Source organism: Archocentrus centrarchus, chromosome 16, assembly GCF_007364275.1.
Source record: "Archocentrus centrarchus isolate MPI-CPG fArcCen1 chromosome 16, fArcCen1, whole genome shotgun sequence".
Taxonomy (NCBI): Eukaryota; Metazoa; Chordata; class Actinopteri; order Cichliformes; family Cichlidae; genus Archocentrus; species Archocentrus centrarchus.
The window spans coordinates 17,847,210-17,861,157 of record NC_044361.1 but is presented as its reverse complement, the minus strand read 5'-3'; the positions used below and the strand labels follow the sequence as shown (position 1 = coordinate 17,861,157).

Genomic DNA, 13,948 nt, shown 5'->3' with positions numbered 1-13,948 from the left:
ATGACTATGAGAGACAGTTAGCTGGCAGCAGTAAGTGTGTGTGTGTGTGTGTGTGTGTGTGTGTGTGTGTGTGTGTGTGTGTGTGTGTGTGTGTGAGAGAGAGAGATATGGTGAAGTCGTTTCACTGCTATTATTATAGCATAAATATGAAGGAAATTAGTCTGCCTCCATTCTAGCCCAGGGTAAGATGGGTCAGGCCCATCCTGCTATTAAAAAGTCAACCGCTGTGACGGACAGTGGTTTGTATTGTATTTTCATTAAATGAATTACAGTAAAATTGCATGTTACAGCATCAACATTATGTTTTACAGTCGCTAAGAGCATGTCTCTATCAGCAGGTCTCAGTCTGTCACTTTTATCTAGTCGTCAGCGAGATGGTCCAGGGGATTGTCTGTGTGGGCTCCGTGGTTTGAGATCAACCATGAGAGCAGCTGCACTAGTTGATGTTGTCTTGGCATGCCAGCAACCAGAGTTCCCCTGTCCAGAACACATTGGTATAGTTAGGCTCCAAGTTTTTATGATGCACTGAATGTGGTTTGGCAAGTCGATCCCTGACCCATTTACAGTACAGTCCTGGGAATCAGCCTTCTCATTGCCTCATTCTTGGTGTGGTTACAGTAGCTGAAAGAGTTTGAAAGAGAACAGCCTCATGGCTCACACTTTACAGATCACAAAGAACTTTGTGCTTTCAGCCTCCAGCACCTAACATCACCCTGCTGATGTCCATGCATTTATTGCTTTTTTGACTCCCTGTGCACCTCTTCTGCAGTCATTTGGCTGTACACTTCACTAACTGCTAAAAAAAAGTGGAAAAGTTGCCTCAGCTGTCTTAACAAACTGCTTCTCTCTGCTTCTTTCTCCGTGCCTGCTGACATGTCTGTCTTTTGATTCTTTCATTTTACATGTCTGTCTCAATTTCTTCGCTTCTTTTTCACCTTCTCTCTCCTTCTGGTCTTGTGTCGCTGCCTGTTTGCTGCTGCCCTTGCTGTCCCAGGCTTGTCCCATTTCCAACTCCTCTGAGATGTCAGAGACTGGGCTGCTGCACAGTGACTGCAGCTCCCCTTCTTCACTAGCTGCTACTACTGCACCTCAGCACACTACTGACAAGGTGATAAACACTCATCCACCACGAACCTTATAAGCATTAGACACACAACGCACTTTCCTTATACTAAATTTGGGTGTGTATAGCATCACCTTTGGTGTAAAGCTACTCCCCTGTATGTGCATCTCCAGTTTTCATTCATTTCAGCATTCATGAGCAGTTCCTTTCTCCTGTGTTGATGTGATCAGAATTTTTTTTGTGTGTGTTCCTCTACATGATTTATCCTCAGTTATGTTGTGTTTTCTTTTCCACTGTTTATCATTAAATGATTTATCCCATTACACATTTATTTGTTTGTTTGTCTCTTTTCTGTTCTCATTCCCCCCCCTCCCCACCGGCATGCACACAACCAGTTGTCCAATGGTTTCGACCACTACAGCCCAGGCAGTTCCCCGTACCTGCATAGCAACGGGGGAAGTTTGGGCTCAATGTCAAGCACTGCCTTCCCCTTCTTCCCTCCTTCCTCCTCAACCTCCACCTCCTGCCCCACTCGTTCATGGTCACGTCCTGCATCAGCCTTGCTGCCAGACTACCCTCCCTACTGCACATTGGGTTCCCCGATGATGCCGTCATCACGAGTCCCCAGCTGGAAGGTTTGTTCATCTCCTCTGAGTTGATGGTTGACATATTTCCATCCTCCTTGTCCACAGTTTGTGTGCACGAGCGGTGAACATTTTTATTTTACCTTTCTTTTCTGCTTTGGTTGAGTTCAAAAATGAGAAGTCAAGTAAAGAGGGGGCAAATGGATGCTGATAAAAAGCACATCAGAGAAATATGTAGCATGAACATCCAATACTGACATCTGCATGTGTCCCCCTCCCCAAACAGGACTGGGCAAAGCCCGGGCCTTATGACCAGCCTATGGTCAACACACTACGGAGGAAGAAAGACAAGGAAACTCCAGCTGTGATGGACAGTAATGGGACTATGAACAGCGATAACAGCCCTCCCTCTGCCCAGACCTCAGCACCAGCGCCGGCTGCACATCAAACGCCAAGCCAATCAGCATTAGTGCAAGAGAAGAACAGGAATACGTCTGCAGCTGTCGGGGTCAGTTTTAGTCTCCATCTCTACTCTACGTCTGTGAGATGCAGCAGCTCTAACAGTCGGGAAATTATTTTGAATTGGATCATCTGCTTAATTACACTTTTTGTAAACTAATTAAACAAGCATGCTGTTAGTTAGCCAATCGGGCTTCAGCCAAATATTCTTTTGGTTGTTTGGTCTCAGTGCCACATTTTTCTTAATTAAGAACTCATGTTCACGCTTCTCTGTTTGCTGTTTAGCCCGGTTTTTATCTCTTCTTTTGTTAAACTCTGGGGACAAATACACACGTTACTGTTAATAATAGCAACTTGTGAGAATTTTGCTGCGAGACTAAGCACTGCTGTGTGGTCTCCATGAATTGTTGATTGACTTCGATCCACTTGTTCTTATTTTTTATGCCGTTACATGCCTAGAAGCACCATATCATTTCAACTGAGATCCCTAATGCTTGACAGCTGTAGTAATTTGCTAAGCTCTAGCCAAACAAAAATTGCTCTGTGATTCAGTTATACCTTTCTGCTACTAACTCATGAAGTGTATTAATGTAGGTCAGTCTACATTTATTGCCAACTGTGATGCATGACTTTTAAGTGAACCCACATTAAACTACTTGCAGGCCAATGTTTGTGTCCTGGAATTCAGATGATATGAATAGCCTCCCAACACTAATGTCCCCATTTAATGACTTTAATGGGTTGAATCTAATAACTTTAATGACTTTAATGAATTGTACCTGGCTGGTTCCAGGCAAACATTCAGATTGTTACTAAATGTTTTGTTTTGTCTTTTTTTTTTTTTTGTTTGGGTGCTTGATTGCGTCTGTTTTTGTCCAGGCTCCTGGGGATATTGAGGCCCAGGATGAATTGACTCTGGCCTTATCCAGAGGTCTGGAGCTGGACACCCAGAGGTCGAGTAGAGACTCTATCCAGTGCTCCAGTGGGTACAGCACACAGACCAACACACCCTGCTGCTCTGAAGATACTATACCATCACAAGGTAACACTTATAAGTTTACTGCTCCTTTTCAGTCCTGTAGTATCATAATATACAGTGTGTGTGCACTCTTAATTTCTTTGTTTCATTCCAGTGTCAGACTATGACTATTTCTCAATGGCTGGAGACCCAGAGTCTGAGCAGCAGCAGTCTGACTTTGATAAGTCCTCCACCATCCCCAGAAACAGTGATATCACTCAGTCCTACAGACGTATGTTCCAGGCCAAACGGCCAGCCTCCACAGCCGGCCTCCCCAGCAGTCAGGCTCCTTATCCAGGCCCGGGGGCCTACCACACAGGGCCTTATCCCTCCACGCCAATCCACACAGGCGCCTATCCATCTACTCCTACTACACACTATCCTCCTACCCCTACAGGTACATGTTTATGTACACCTCAGTCTGTTTTGGCCACTTTCTTAATGTTGTATGGTCATAACATATGACTCATTTTCTTCTTTGAATTAAAGGTTTTATCAGTGAATAAGAAAAAGCTTTTGTATCATTCACAGAACATTTCATATCTGTTTGTAAAATGACTAAAATGATTATTAGGGTCATGTTTCAGTCAGGGATTTTATTCTGGAACCAGTTCCCAAAATGCCTCTCTTCCCTATTCTACAGGCCATGGTCCAGTTATTGTCACCCCTGGAGTTGCCACAATTCGCCGCACACCTTCCTCGAAACCTTCTGCCCGTCGTTCAGGCTCTGTTACAGGTGCAGGCCCCATTCCAATTCGCACTCCTGTTATTCCCGTAAAGATCCCCACGGTGCCTGATATGCCAGGAGCTGTTAATGGGAACAGGAGCGTAGAGGAGATGGGAGGCAGAGAAGAATCTCCCAGTTCTCCAACATTTGGAGGAGGGGAGGATCCCGGCACGTTACCGATGGTGTCCTGGAGCGGTCAGGCCACAACTAACCCTCCCAGTCTATCCAACCAGCTGATCCAGCAGCACCTTCAGAGTGAGATCAGACAGGCGGGAGGTGGAGATGAGTCAGGAGAACAAGAAGAAGGAGACATGCTGGTGGCCATCCGCAAAGGGGTCAAGCTCAAGAGAACCTTGACCAACGATCGCTCTGCACCACGCATTGCATGATTAGGCAAAGGTTGCAGGAGACACGTGACTTCATTGCATTTGTAAATTAGATCAAAAGCTTTAGAAAAAAAATGTTGCTGATTAGAAATGCAATGTACTAAATTAAAAGGTTTCTTAAGCCACTACGAGAAATCAGTTGTACCTACTAACTTATCACCTGTGTAAATCCCCTGCTAGAAACACCATTTACAAGCACTCAAAAAAAAGACAATAGATATTGTCTTTACTGGGCTTGTGACCTCAGAAATTGTATAAAACCAGGTTAATTAAAATATTGGTTTACACTTAAAACAAGCCCAGATGGGCTTAATCCTTGTATAAGCTGTAAATCCAGGCCCACAGATGTATAACGGCAGTGTAAAACACAGGATGTGTTTTTGTTAATAAGTAGCACCACACTGATCACTCATTACTTCACACAGACACGTATCTTCTCCCTGACTGGGCTGGACAACGACAATGTGTATACCTCCTCTGAGCGAAAAAGATAAAAACACTATACGTCATGTGTACACACACTCAGTGTTTTGGGAGGGCATTGTACCATTGTGGTGAATAAGCATTCTCACTGTTAATGACTTGGCAATAACCTCTGCAGGTACAACACACACTTGAGAGAGAAATATGAACGGTGCTCTAAAAAAGTGACGGCTTCAGCGGCTCGCAGCAACTCCTGAACTGCATCAGTGCTTATTTGGAGGCACTCCCTGATGGCTGTAGAAAGGTGCTGAGCCTCCACTCACAGTTCAAAGACTTAAACACAGTGAGTGTCAATACTCAGAACCACCATGGGTGAAGGACTGACCAACACAGGAAGCTCCTAAAGAAAATAAATAATAAAAGCAAAGGAGATGACTTAATGACTTTGTGTTGCATTCTGAGTTGTAGGAAACTACAGTGACTAAAGTGTCACGTGTCTGATGCTGTGACATTAAGAGACTCTAAAGTTATGTCCCGTTTTTCTTTATCTGGGTTAATATTTACACGGTTTGTAAATAATTTTGCACGTCTCTGTTGCCGAGGAGTGTCTGCACTTCTCGTTCTGTGTCCTCTGTCTTTGCTCCTCCAGAGTGCAAAAAAAAAAAAATCAGTCAGTTCCGCATCTTTTAACAGGATACAAGGATCGCCGTACCCGACTGCCTCCAAGTGGGAATTGGTTTTATTTTCCTCAGTTTATGACTCATTTAATCTGCAATCTCCACATGCTGAGAGGTTGCAGATTAAACCTTCACAGAGGCTTGTCTTAATATACAACCTCTTTCCTTTTTGTCATTTATTGACCATAACACAACCTGCTCTGCGTTGATTGCTCATCAATCTCACAGCATGGATCTCTCTATAAATAAAGAGAGAGAACTAAACTTTTTATTGAACATAAAGCATTATTTCAGAGTTAAGAACTATATTTGGTAATGCCATGATGTCTCGGAGTTTTACAGCTGCCATTTTAATTTTGTTTTTTGACAAAGGTGATAGGTCCAGCATGTACAGATTAAGTTATCAACAAGGAAATCACATAATAACCACCATATAAGATAAGGTACTATAGGCTAAATAGGCTAGTTAGTGTCACTGAATCTGTATTTGATTTGCATTTCAGTTCAAGCACTGTGAGACCATGGCTACTACAAGAACTCACACAGGTTTAATTTATTTTCTTTCTCAATCTTTACATGTCTTCTTCCTCCTCGATGTGTCTCTATTTTTATACTTATTATAAAATGTCAGAGTGGCAGAGCTGTTTCCTCAGTCAGTGCATGTGCTATCTGAAGTTTTCAGTCAAATGGGTCCCTTATTTCACACATCTGTATATTTTGCATCATAAATTTACATAGGATAGTACAAAAGCACACTTGTTGTTTTATGAAATGTTTAAATGTGTGTGGCTTTTGACTCAACAGTATTATGAGTCCAGATTTTGGGATTATGCTGAGCTGCACCCACTTTAGCTTCAGTTCAGTCAAAAAGGTGCATTTCCATCTGAATTGGAACACAAACCTTTTTTTTTTTTATGTAAATTGTTTAAAGTATTTTTTTTTTCCTGGAGATTGAACTGAAAGTGGACCGACAACAACCATATGTTTGCTAAACAGATTGCACCGTACAAATTTGTCTTCCATCCACTCATCTAAAACTTGTATCATTAACCTGTAAGTCCCATATTTAATTTACTAGCATAAATATATATATATATTATATTATATTTGCCAAATGTCAGTATATCCTATAAGAGGTTTATAGTTTGTGAAAGATTTAAAATATAGTTAAGTCTGTTTTCCAGTTTAGTTTTTAGCTATTTTCCCTCCCCAGAAGAGAGTTGATCTCTCTGTCTGTCCCTGTAGAGTTCAGGCTTTAATGCAGTTTGTTTAAGGAGGTAAAATGTTATTTTTGTGTTATGACAGCTTTAGCAATATAATAAAGAATGTTAATTTTGTTTTGGCTTAATGTCTTCTTGCATATGCAAGTGTGTGTGTGTGTGTGTGTGTGTATGAAGTGTGTCGAAAATATGACCAGGGCAGCTTCCTAACACAAAGTTTTATTCTTTAAATAAATTAAAAAAAAAAAAAAAAATCAGGCCCCAAATATCTTTACATAGTCACAGTATATATTGGGGTGGCTGTAACTCAGGAGGTAGAGCAGGTCATCTATTAATCATAAGGTGGTTTGATTCCTAGCTGCTCCAGTCTGTGTGCCAAAGTATCCTTGGGCAAGATGCTGAACCCAATGTGTTCATAGGAGTGTGAATGTTGGGTAGAAAGCACTTAGGTGTAGAACAAAGTGCTTGTATGAATGGGTGAATGATGCATGTTTGTATAAAGAGCTCCAGTAGAAAAGTGCTATATAAGAACCAGTCAATTCCTCTCCAGATTTAGTTGGGTCAGCTAGAAACACAAACCCTGGGATGTCCCATTTATGCTGACCAATTTTAAGGCTCATTGTTGAGCTTGAAAGGCATCGTGTGATTCATTTGGTCCCAGTGTGGTACCTACAAAAGAAGCAGAGATGCTTAATAATGTGGAAAGGTCTAAAGACTGGCCAGATTGTGAGCAAGTGGGAAATATTAGACACAGGATAACCTGTTCTTTAGTTGATATACCCAAATGTCGTGCCTGCTTTGGCCAGCAGGGGCCGCCCTTATCCACGTTTAAACACCCAAACTTGATTTAAAGCTTCCACTTGGGTTTGTGTATTGCTCCACCCATCCTCGGTGGTCTGAAAATACTTGTCAATGAAACAGTCAGTAAGTGTTCAACTCATTTAATCAGTCCGAGAAACAGCACGAGTAACAGACGCTACTTTGAGGCCCAAGCTTATTCCTCTCAAACAACTTCCACACGGTGTCGTGTTTTGTCGGGGTGTGGAGTGTGGTCTGGCTGAAAAATTCAAATGCTCCACGTGTAATAGCGGAGGGAGTGATGGGTACACACACCCAGCTGACAAACACAGACCCCTATCACTATAAACGTCACAGCAGACGCGCAGTAAGAATGTATCTCCGCGAGAATACACAGAGCAGCAACATAAATAAATGCACATAGAAATCATATATGAGATGATGATGATGATGTAGCATAAAATGAATACACTGCCCGTTCTTTTAGTCCTGGGTGTACGTACGTGTGGTGGTGCCGTCAGAGTTACGCACGGAGGAAAGCAGCGCTGCCATTGGAAAATATTTTCGGGGCTGCTGGCCGCTTAAGCGCCCTCCCCTCCGCTTCACCGTCCTGTCAGCCAGAGGTTACACCAGCAGGCGTGTAGGCTCGCAAAAATGTGATTTTGTACAAACACTACAGCTTGTCATTAGTGTTTGGGTCATTACAAAATCTCACCAGCGGTAAAATAGGAAAGCGCATGAGCCGCAGCGGCGTCTCTGTTCTCAAGGTTTCCTGTGGAGGTTGTTGGACGGGACAGCGGAGCATCGACTGAGGGGAGTCCGATAAGTCAAGTTGGAAAACTGTCGCATCTTTTTTTTTTTTTTCCTGCTTTGTGTTTCCCAGAAGATCCGTTAAATCCGCTCAGATCAATATTCCTGTCAGTAATGTTTGGTGATTGTTGTCAGGCCCGCGCTTGCTCTTAAGTAACCCTGGCTATCTGTAGGGTATAATAGGGTGTTTTCATGCGCTCGCTGTTGCCGTGATTATTGAAGATTGGAGCTAAATGTTTTATAAATCTTCGCATCATGTGATTTAGGTGAGTGCACGTTCAAACTGCTGATAACCAGGCCCGGTGTCGCTCGCTCTTCTCCATTAGGTTTCCGGCTCATTGCTCTACTTCCCATCTCAGAGATGCTCCCCTGCTTGCGGAGAGTGCTGCGGCCTGCCTTCTCCCTCAGAGCCGGGACTGGGCTGACCGGAGCCGGCCTCAAAAACCATCAAACACCCTCCCTGGCATCGTCGGTGCAGTTCGCCTCGGAGCCCCCGGTTTCCGTGGTGGTGCAGCGGTGTCACCTGGGCACGCACCCCCTAAAGGAGCCGATGGAGCCCCTTAACTCACCCCGAGGAGCCAAGGAGTTTATTTATAGCCTTCATCCGTCTGAGCGCACCTGTCTGCTGAGAGAGCTGCACAGGTTCGAGTCCATAGCCATTGCTCAAGGTACGGGATGCATTACGTGCGCTTTTAGATATTTGTTAAACCCCCGACTGTGGTTTAACCTGTAACTTTATGTGAAACACTTAATGCAGCCGGTATAATGTAAACTAGGGGTCAGAAAGACTACTTATTTCTTTCTTTATTTTGGAAGTTTTCCATGTGTTGTTGTTGTTGTTGTTGTTGTTGTAGTGATCAAAAAAGGGCGTGCCATGGTTACATGTATTATTCACCACTGTATCCTTGGATGCAGTGTGTGGTGACAAGGGTTGCCTCAGGGGTTGAAAATATTCAGCCTTCAACTTTATTACCATTGACATTTTGTTGGGGGGGGGGGGGGGGGGGGGCGTTGCGGTAAGATGAAGTCACCTGTAGATTTAGAGTTAGGAGTGCACTGTTCTCAAAGCAGCACTCTCATTTTAACACTTTTGAAGCACAGTGGAGGAGCTATGCTGCTTGGATAAAACCTAGAAAACAGAATCTATATATATATACAGGTAATACTAAAGATATGCGTATTAACATTAAAGGAGCATTATTTCAGCATCGCTGATTCCTCTCTACAAAGGAAAACCTGAACTTTTGACCCCCTACAGTAAGGAGCTCTCTTATGCTGTGAGAAACATTTTTGCTCCCATTGCAGGTCCAGTTGTCCCCTTGAAGGTAAGGGTCGCTGCAAATTCAAAGTTTTTCTGACTGATCATCTTTCTTATGTGATGATCTCTTCAAACATGCAAAGAATATAAAAAATGGTATCAGTTATATGCCTAAACAAAAAGACACAGCAGATTTTGGACACTGTTCCTGTTCAGTCCCCATTACCACCATCATCATACAGGGGTAGGACTTATCTATTGGGTCAGGGGTGTTTCATTCCTCCAATAGAGTTGTGACACTTGTGCGACCACATGCTGCCAGAGCAGCTTCAGTGCTCCCTGACTTTGATCCTCCAGCACCTTACAAGACATGATGCATTTTTCATGTGACCCCCCCCCTGTCGTTGGTCTGCAGTCTTCATGGTCTAAGATCAGCAGTCAGCGCACATGGAATTGATTTACATGATTTTTACATGTTTCTTCAAAGACATGTAAGCTTGCTGTATTGGAAGGTCTAAAGTCCTTTTGGGTGTGAATATGAGTGTGACTGACTGTCCTTTGAGTCCTGTGGTGGACTACTGATTTGTCTTCTCTCACGGGTGAGACGGTAGCTCTGCCAGAAGTATTTGAGTGGGTGGGGGGGTGGGGTGACAGGTTCAGCCAAGCAAAGAGGAATGAGTCAGAGAAGAAAACAAATTCATGTGTTTAACAAAGAAGCTTTTGGGTGTATACAGTTAGGTCTATAATTTCTTTTGGGCAATGACACAGTTTTTGTAGTTCTTTGCCTTTGTGTGCCACCGCAGTGGATTTTAAATCAAACAATCGAGATGTGATCAAAGTGCAGACTTTCAGCTTTAATTCAAGGGGTTTAACAATAACTTTGCATTAACTGTTCAGTAGATACAGCCATTTTTATAAACAGCCCCCCATTTCAGAGGCTCAAAATTACTCGGACAGTTAACTGACAAGCAGTTTCATGGCCAAGTGAAGCCTGTTCCCTTTCTGTTTAAAGACAAAGAAAGCGGACATAATTGACATATGTTTTTTGTTTTGTTTTGTTTTTAGCTTTTTGCTGTAATTTTAAACATGACACCCAAAAACATGTTTACCCACATGACGGAGGCCATCATTAGCCTGAAAAACCAAAATGAATCTATCAAGGAGATAGCAAAAACTCTAAATCAACAGTCTTGTTCATTCTTTAAAAAAGAACGACTTCACTGACCAGCTCAGCAATACCAAAAGGCCTGAAAGACCACAGATGACAACCAAAATGCATGATGACAGAATTATTTCCATGGTAATGAAAATAGCATCTAACCAAGTCAAGAACGCTCTCAGAGGTAGGAGTATCATTATCAAGATCTACAATCAAGAGACACCGTCATGAATGTAAATACAGAGAGTTTACAGGAAGGTGCAAACCACTGGTTACACTCAAGAACAGGAAGGCCAGACTAGATACGTCCAGAAAACATCTAACAGAGCCTGCATAACTCTGGACAGATGAAACCTGAATTTCAGAATGATGGGAAGATAAATGTATGAAGAAGGAGAGTGACAGCTCATGATCCAAAGCATACCAAATCATCTGTCAAACATGGTGGAGGTGATATTATGGCATGGGCATGTGTGGCTGCCAGTAGAATCGCATCACTAGTGTTTATTAAGGATGTGACTGCTGATAGAGTAACAGGAGGAAATGTGAAGTGTACAGGGCTATACTCACTGCTCAGATTCAGCCAAATGCTGCAAAACTGATTGACAGCACTTCACGGGGCAAATGGATAATGAGCCAAAGCAAACTGTGAAAGCAACCCCAAGAGTTTCTCAAGGTGAAGAAATGGGATATTCTTCAGTGGCCAAGTCAGTCACCTGATCTCTACAGAGCATGCTTTGCAGTTACTGAAGATAAAACTGAATGCACAAACAAGCAGCAATTGAAGGCAGCTGCAGAAAAGGTCTTGCAGAGCAACTCAAGGGAGGAAAAGGGAGGTATTTAATGATGTCCGCGGGTGCTAGACTTCTGTATTAAAACAGTCTTTATATTTATAATGACACTAATTTGTCCAATTACATTTAAGCCTCTGAAAATGTGGGGCTGTGTATAAAAATGGCTGCAATTCCTAAACAGCTGATGTTAAATCTTTGTAAAACCCCTTGAATTAAAGCTGAAAGTCTGCACTTCAGTCATGTGACTGTTTGATTAAAAGTCCACTGTAATGTTGTGAAAAGACAAAACTACAAAAATTGCATCTTTTTCCAGTGAAGGAGGTTGTTTGCTAGTCCATTGTACTCGAGAATGACTGTGCTGAGGCATTACTTGGGCTTTGTGAAATGTAAGAATGAAATTATGGGGGTAGCAGAGAAGGAGGCAGCGCACTGATGATATCCCACGAGTCGGGACAGAAAGAAATGGGCCGATCAATACGGAGGAGAATAGAAGACGGGAATTAGGAAAAACATGAGTGATGATGACGAGGTTTTACAGTATGAAGCTCTCTGGGAGCGCCCTGCTGTCACCCATCGTATTCCCGTCCAGGAATGAAGTGCAGAGTCAATCCTTTAAAGCAGATATTCTTTATTTTATTTAATAGCTTTGTGAGGGAACAATACACCTCTAGCACCACAGAAATACAGCTATATATCAGGAATTCAAGTGGGGCTTCTTTTATTTTGTTTCTAGTGGTATAAAAATCAGATATACTGCACTAAGGCTGTGACTGTGGGAGGATAAAGGTAAGTGCTGTGTGAGTGTTTTCAGGGGAGCTATGTTCAGTCTTGTGTCTTGTGGTGGAGAAATGATTTCCATGATAACTGGCACTTCAAAATAACCCAAAATCTCTGTTAGTGTCATGTCTGTCCTGTTTCGTCTCACTCTGCCATGTTCAGAGGAACAAACAGCAGCGGGTTACATATGCTTAAGTAGACCAGTTATGCTTGTTTTGAGCTCTAAACACATTCCTTTAGTGGTAATGGTAGTAATTTTAGCTGTGATATTAACTCAGGAAATAGAAATCACAGTGATCGTGGTAAATCTCAGTGAAAATAATGACCAAGATCATAAACATTTTCCCAGACAGCTTAATTGTGATGTTTTATTGATTATTACCATTGTTGCATATTGTTTGGTCTTTAGTGACAATTATTGCTCATTTGATTTCAACTCCTACGTATTCCTTCCGGGAATTCAGATCATTTCCTGCGGTGTATCAAGGAACTGTACATGTTTAAAAATCACAGAGACTCTGTTCGTGTATCACCTGAGTCCCTTCCTTTCCCGTAGTGCTCTTTGCTCATCTTTGATATCTGAATATAGAGTGGGAGTTGTGCAGACTAGCTGACCATCATCACAAGGTGCTTTCATGCTCACCATTCCAAGTAGTACATCATTATCTTCCTGCCTGCTGCGAGCCTTCATCTGTGTCCACAAATATCATCCAAAAGCACAGAAATTCACTCATCTAGATGAAGAAAGCCACCTACTTCATCACTTACCAAATCTTAAAGGCGAGATGGATTCATGTTTCTTGCTTGAATAGTTACGGTCATTGCGGAGTATCGGGCGACACCTGCTTTGATTTAAAATGGCGTTATTCCTAGAATTCAAAATCATCCTAACTCACATAACTGAAAATAAGGCAGTGTCTCTTACCTGTGGGGCCTGCCTGGCTGGAGCCTGCTGACATCCTCACCTTCACTCTCTAAAAACCCAGAGGGATTCTCTTACATACTGTGGATGCAGCCTGCAGTCTGGCTGAATCAGTAATTGCTTGGACTGGTTGACTGTCTCTCTGACTGCTTTGCTGGCGGGTAGTTTTTCACAGGTTTATCGGCATCCATCATTATTCCACCTCGAGTCAGCGGGAAATTTGAGGCCAGCCCCTATTTTCCATTTTTTCTGATATTCATATACAGGCTGGTTGACTGGTAAGTGTGCTTGGTGTCTGACACTCATCCGCACTTGCTGATATATCTTAATGGAGTGTACTGTGGTAGCTTCGTGGTGGTTGTGGCCGCATCGACTGGATGCATTCTCCGCTGAAATGGATTGGGATATTAAATTAAATTTACATTTTGAGTGCAAAATGCCTTCCTCAGAACAATAGATGCACTGCATTTTACAATTTGCTTACAAACTGAGGCTTAAAAGCAAGAAATCTCATCCCAAGCTTATATCAGTGGCATTAATCGACACTCCAGTCAAACCCACTACAGATATGCTGCAGTCTTATAGGCAGTAAAGCAGTAACATTTCTACTCGTCTCAGTTTTAAACCACAGAATGCATTTAAAAGATGGGATGATGATGGTGTTTCGACTGCCTGGAATGCCTTAAGTAATTTGGCCATTGTCATTAGGTAGTTATTAGTAGACAATAGCCTGGCTAGCTGGCTTGGCCACTGCCCTTTTCCCCCCAATGGATCTACATGTTTCATTTGGCACAGGTTTTTATGCCAGATGCTCTTTCAATGCTCAAATCCAGGCTTAAGACTAGCACAAGGAGTGCACTAGCTTGTGACCCC

At 42.6% G+C, this 13,948-nt stretch overlaps 2 protein-coding genes across 12 annotated transcripts in view; both read left to right on the top strand.

Annotated features, from left to right (window-relative positions):
* LOC115794171 (protein MTSS 1-like) overlaps nt 1–4,446 on the top strand; it is a 51,764-nt gene extending 47,318 nt beyond the window's left edge. For 6 of the 10 annotated variants that reach the window (XM_030749507.1, XM_030749501.1, XM_030749504.1 and 3 more), the window contains 6 exons: nt 995–1,108; nt 1,459–1,698; nt 1,934–2,155; nt 2,986–3,148; nt 3,240–3,521; nt 3,768–4,446. In XM_030749507.1, the coding sequence (XP_030605367.1) occupies nt 995–1,108; nt 1,459–1,698; nt 1,934–2,155; nt 2,986–3,148; nt 3,240–3,521; nt 3,768–4,240 (1,494 nt within the window). In that variant the 3' untranslated portion in view covers nt 4,241–4,446. The remainder of the gene's footprint in view (nt 1–994; nt 1,109–1,458; nt 1,699–1,933; nt 2,156–2,985; nt 3,149–3,239; nt 3,522–3,767) is intronic. The other 4 variants (XM_030749506.1, XM_030749503.1, XM_030749500.1 and 1 more) reach the window with 4 other exon arrangements.
* A 3,502-nt stretch (nt 4,447–7,948) lies between these two features.
* LOC115793830 (transmembrane protein 65-like) overlaps nt 7,949–13,948 on the top strand; it is a 39,564-nt gene continuing 33,564 nt past the window's right edge. The window contains exons 1-2 of one of the 2 annotated variants that reach the window (XM_030748967.1): nt 7,949–8,168; nt 8,492–8,833. In XM_030748967.1, the coding sequence (XP_030604827.1) occupies nt 8,527–8,833 (307 nt within the window). In that variant the 5' untranslated portion in view covers nt 7,949–8,168; nt 8,492–8,526. Of the gene's footprint in view, nt 8,169–8,491; nt 8,834–13,948 lie in introns of those variants that run through there. The other variant, XM_030748968.1, reaches the window with a different exon arrangement.